Below are 5,709 nucleotides of genomic sequence, written 5' to 3'. Positions count from 1 at the left end.
GGGAGGCTGAGGCAGGAGAATGGCGTAAACCCGGGAGGCGGAGCTTGCAGTGAGCTGAGATCCGGCCACTGCACACCAGCCTGGGCGGCAGAGCAAGACTCCGTCTCAAAAAAAAAATAAAATAAAATAATTGAGTGCATACTGTGTGTGTACTCATTTATTCGGGTACACTCATTCATTGGGGATTCTGAACATTGGTATCCCTTCCCTTATTGAGCAGCAAACACATGCTAAATAAGATAAATAAGTAAAATACATACTATAATAGTGCCAAATACTAGGGAGGAAAATAATGGAAGAGAAGTAGTATGTAGGGAGGGTGGTTTTGCAATTTTAGGGTATCCAGGACAAGTCTTGCTGAAATGATAACATTTGCGTAAAGGCCTGAAGGAGGTGAGGGATCAAGCTTTAGGGATGTCTTGGGGAAATGTGCTTTAGGCTGAAAAAAAAAAAATTACAAAGACACTGAGATAGGAACATGCCAGGATCTTGAAGGAACAGCAAGGAGATCAGAGCAGCTGGAGCAGGGAGAAAAGCAGTAGATGAGATGGGACCCATGAGTCAAGGAGGAGTTCGTAGAGCTTTGTAGGGACTTAAACTTTTTTTTTTCTGGAGACAGAGTCTTGCTCTGACCTCCAGGCTGGAGTGCAGTGGTGCGATCTTGGCTCACTGCAATCTCCACCTCCCATGTTCAAGTGATCCTCCTGCCTCAGCCTCCTCAGTAGCTGGGATTACAAGCATGTGCCACCATGCCTGGCTAATCTTTTTTTTTTTTTGAGATGGAGTCTTGCTCTGTCACCGAGACTGGAGTGCAGTGGCAAGATCTCGACTCACTGCAACCTCCACCTGCCAGGTACAAGCGATTCTCCTGCCTCATCCTCCCGAGTAGCTGGGACTACAGGCGTGCCCACTGTGCCTGGCTAATTTTTGTATTTTTAGTAGAGATGGGGTTTCACCATGTTAGCCAGGCTGATCTCAAGCTCCTGACCTTGTGATATGCCCGCCTAAGCCTCCCCAAGTGCTGGATTACAGGCATGAGCCAGCGCGCCAACTGGGACTTAAACTTTTACCCTGAAATGAGAGGAGAAGCCGTTGTAGGGTTTTGGGGTGCTTTTTTGTTTGTTTTTTGTTTGTTTGTTTGTTTATTTCATTAAAAACAAAACAAGGCCAGGCACAGTGGCTCATGCCTGTAATCCCAGCACTTAGGGAGGCCAAAGTGGGAGGATTGCTTGAAGCCAGGAGTTCAAGACCAGCCTGGGCAACATAGTGGAACCCTATCTCTATTAAAAATAAAATAAAATAAGGCTGGGCATGGTGGCTCATGCCTGTAATCCCAGCACTTCAGGGGGCTGAGGTGGGCGGACTGTGCAGACCGCCTGAGCCCAGAAGCTCAAGACCAGCCTGGGCAACATGGTGAAACCCCATCTCAATTTAAATAAAATATTAACAAATTTTGACTGGGCGCAGTGGCTCACACCTGTAATCCCAGCACTTTGGGAGGTTGAGGCAGGTGGATCGCCTGAGGTCAGGAGTTCGAGACCAGCCTGGCTAACGTGGCAAAACCCTGTCTCTACTAAAAATACAAAAATTGGCTGGGCTTGGTGGGCGCCTATAATCCCAGCTACTCAGGAGGCTGAGGTGGGAGAGTTGCTTGAAACCAGGAGGCAGAGGTTGCAGTGAGCCGAGATTGTGCCATTGTACGCCAGCCTGGGCAACAAGAGTGAAACTTTGTCTAAAAAAAAAAAAAAAAGTGTATGCCTTGAAGTATTCAAGATATAAACCTATGAGGAGGGAAACATTATGAGGAGGGAAACATTACTGGATTATCACAGGACATTTAAACAGTTCAGTTTGTAAGATTATCATTGGTGGGGCTTTTGTTTATTCTGATTTGACAAACAAGATGTTAATTAGTGTTCACTGTGTGATGGGCTAATGCAGGTGATAATGAAATAACATTAGACATTTGAGTTGCAATAGGGTAGGAATATATGAGTAGGGCCAAAATTAGTGGGAAAGCTAGTCTGTTGCTGAGGAAGAGCAATATATCTAATGCGATCCTTGTCCTGTAGAGGAAGAGGAGGTGACATACACAGTCATTAATCAATTCCAGCAGAAGTTTGGTGCTGCAGTAAGTATTGTCCTCAGTCATTACTAGTATTGCCTGTATATAGGTATCATGTCTGTGTCTCTTAAATTTCTTTATTATAAGATTTTTAATTTTTTTTTCCTATTAATTCAACGTAGTATTTGGTGGCTGCTATATGCCAGGCACTGTTCTGAGATCTGGAGTAAAACCATAATCAAGACAAAGTTCCAGCGCTCCAGGAGCTTATATTCTAATGCAAGACAATAAACAAGCGCTTATATTTTAGGTGGCAGTAAGTGCTGGGAATAAAAATAAAACATGTTATGGGGACTAGAGTGACAAGGAGGTCCTATTTTATGTGGGATAGACAGAGAAAACATCTCAAGCAGGTGACATTGGAACAAAGACTTGAGTAAGTAAGGGAGCCATGTACATATCAAAGTGAACTTAAAGGCTGGATGCTGTGGATCACACCTGTAATCCCAGCACTTTGGGAGGCTGAGGCAGGAGAATGGTGTGAACCCGGGAGGCGGAGCTTGCAGTGAGCCAAGATGGTGCCACTGCACTCCATCTTGGGTGACAGAGCAAGACTCTGTCTCAAAAAAAAAAAAAAAAAAATCAGACTATAAATAGCATATCAGGTCAAGTTTTGCCACCAAGCGTTACAACAAAATTTTGGTTTTCAGAGCTTTTCAGATTTTGGAATGACAGGAAGCAGCCCTATTCTTCATTTCTGTTAAACAAACCATTTAGCAAGAGTAAGTACAATTGTTTGCCTGAAAGAGTAGCTGTAGAAGCTCATCAGTGTGCTTCATACATGTCAAGTAGGATAAGAGAAAGCAAGAACATTTCTTGCTTTCAAGGACCCGGGAGCTTTGTGCTTCTGCCCTGTAAGGAGTACAGATCAGGAGCTAGATAGAAGGAGTGGAGGAATGAGCGCTCTGGGACCTCTTAGGACTGTGCATCTCTCACTTTGGGGCAGATCTAAAGAAAGGAAAGGACTCCTGTAAATGAGAGTTTACTACTGCTTGAAAGATTGCTTTGCTTTGTGAGGAAACTAGAATTTAGGAGGAAATGAAAATCTCACCAAACTAATGACTGCCAATCCAGAGCCACTTCAGGGAATACAAGTCTGGACAACTAGCTAACTATTTCTTTCTCATTGCGTATGCTGTCATGAACACTCTGTCCCTTGAATACTTTTTTATAATGGCAGGGATAGTGGTGGTAGTTGGAGTTCTTAATTGTGTTTTCACTATTGGCCTTTGCAGTGAAACAGAGCTCTGGATTGGAGCAAAGCTAGGCTGTGAATGGGTTTGTAGAGAGAAGTGAAGGAATCACTGCTATCGTCTCCCCAACTCAGGAGGCTGATGACTGACCAGCTTTGTGATCTGTATGCACGGAATTCATCGCCTCCTAAATTCTTCTCCAGGATTTGGCCTTCGTTCATACTTTTTTTGAGACGGATTCTCAGTCTGTCACTCAGGCTGGAGTGCAGTGGTGCGAACTTATCTCACTGCAACCTTTGCCCCCGGGGTTTCAAGCAATTCTCCTGCCTCATCCTCTCCAGGAGCTGGGATTACAGGCATGCGCCACCAGACCCAGCTATTTTTTTTTGTATTTTTAGTAGAAACGGGGTTTCACCATGTTGGCCAGGTTGGTCTCAAACTCCTGACCTCAAATGATTCACCCCCCCCTCGGCCTCCCAAAGTGATGGGATTACAGGCGTGAGCCACTGCACCCAGCCCAATTTTTGTATTTTTTTTAGTAGAGACACGATTTCGTTATGTTGGCCAGGCTGGTCTCGAACTCCTGACCTCAGGTGATTTGCCTGCCTCAGCTTCCCAGAGTGCTGGGATTTTAGGCTTTGTTCATAATTTTTAAGCTCTAAGGATAGTCATTTATTTCTTTGTCCTGTGACCCAATCAACCATGGAGGAGTCTTCCCCAAAAGTATCTTGGATAAAAATTGTCAAGATGAAGGATAATAATGGCTAATCAGCATTTTTCAGTCAATTTTACCTTTTCGCTGCTCCAGATTCAGTATTTCTAGATAGTACAGAAAAAAGAGACTTTTGAAACATAGAAGCTTTTTGCTTGAAAAATACCTAAATGAGGCCAGGTGTGGTGGCTCACACCTGTAATCCCAGCACTTTGGGAGGCTGAGGTGAGCGGATCACGAGGTCAAGAGATCAAGACCCATCCTGGCCAACATGGTGAAACCCCCTCTCTACCAAAAATACAAAAATTAGCTGTGTGTGGTGGCGTGCATGCCTATAGTCCCAGTCATGGGACTTGGGAGGCTGAGGCAGGAATATCGCTTGAACCTGGGAGGCGGAGGTTGCAGTGAGCTGAGATCGCACCCCTGCACTCCAACCCAGGTGACAGTGCAAGACCTCGTCTCAAAAAAAAAAAAAAAGGGAAAACCCTCAAACAGCACACCATGTGCGGGAAGGTGCATTAAGATTGGGATGAGTCAGAAAGAAATCTCTAGAACTAATTTGACCACAAAGGTTCCCTAGAACAAAAAGGGTGAAGGGGATATATAGAAAGGTTTCCAATCCTTCTAGATAACCAAGAAGCTTTGTAGGGATAGAATATTGAGAGTCTTTGGTACTTTAGATGATCTCTTCTGTTGTATTTATTGCTGGCCAGTAAAAGCCTCTATGGACTAACATTTCATTTCCAACTATTGTTTGCAGTACATGGTTAAACTGGGAGTGTGTGGGTAGTGGAGTAGTTAATTGATTTCTGATTGGAAACTCTGTTGGAAGCCATTTGGTTATTTTACAGTGGAACTACTAGATGAAGTGGAACAAGGCTCAGTGAGAGAAAAAGCATCTTCTGTTAGGTAAGATGGAATAATTTTCTTAATTATGATGTTTCCCAAATGTGCATATTAGGGTAGAAAGCCTTAACTCTAATTCACCAGCTGCTTAATTCCTTGGCACAAGGACATAGAAATGAGAAGAAATATATAGGTGTTTTCTTCCGTCGTTAGATAGCGCCCTCAAGTCAATGCAATCAGTGGATAAATGGGTCCTCTAGTTAATGAAGGACCACTGTCCTTAATGTTAATGTGTGGCAAAATCTGTGTGCGGTGTCAACGACAAAGAACAAATTCACCCAAATGTTGTTTCTTGTAAGGATAGTCTAAATGCAGAAAGAACCCGGATGGAGAAAATGAAGGTTGAAGACCTAAATGCATGTGAGCCTGCTTCTCCTGCCCCTGAAGCACCAACTACCTCTCTGCTGAATGACTTCAAGTACAGCCCATCAGGTGAGTATAGGGCCTCTGAATTTTCTTTTCTTTCTTTCTTTTTTTTTTTTTGAGACGGAGTTTCACTCTTGTTGCCCAGGCTGCAGTGCAATGGCATGATCTTGGCTCACTGCAGCCTCTGCCTCCTGGGTTCAAGTGATTATCCTGCCTCTGCTTCCCAAGTAGCTGGGATTACAGGCATGCGCCACCACGCCTGGCTAATTTTGTGTTTTTAGTAGAGACAGGGTCTCTCCATGTTGGTCAGGTTGGTCTCAAACTCCCGACCTCAGGTGATCCACCCACCTTGGCCTCCTAAAGTGCTGGGATTACAGGTGTGAGCCACTGCGCCCGGCTGAGGCTCT

At 44.4% G+C, this 5,709-nt stretch overlaps 1 protein-coding gene across 1 annotated transcript in view; it reads left to right on the top strand.

The window, feature by feature from the left end:
- Window positions 1-5,709, top strand: part of EXD1 (exonuclease 3'-5' domain containing 1) — a 57,995-nt gene that overhangs the window by 24,121 nt on the left and 28,165 nt on the right. The window contains exons 4-5 of the mRNA XM_011956677.1: window positions 4,882-4,939; window positions 5,241-5,368. Of these exons, the coding sequence (XP_011812067.1) occupies window positions 4,882-4,939; window positions 5,241-5,368 (186 nt within the window). The remainder of the gene's footprint in view (window positions 1-4,881; window positions 4,940-5,240; window positions 5,369-5,709) is intronic.

Source organism: Colobus angolensis, unplaced genomic scaffold, assembly GCF_000951035.1.
Source record: "Colobus angolensis palliatus isolate OR3802 unplaced genomic scaffold, Cang.pa_1.0 Scaffold420, whole genome shotgun sequence".
Classification (NCBI taxonomy): Eukaryota; Metazoa; Chordata; class Mammalia; order Primates; family Cercopithecidae; genus Colobus; species Colobus angolensis.
Note: the sequence above shows the minus strand (reverse complement) of the source record. Positions and strands in the feature narration are given on the sequence as shown.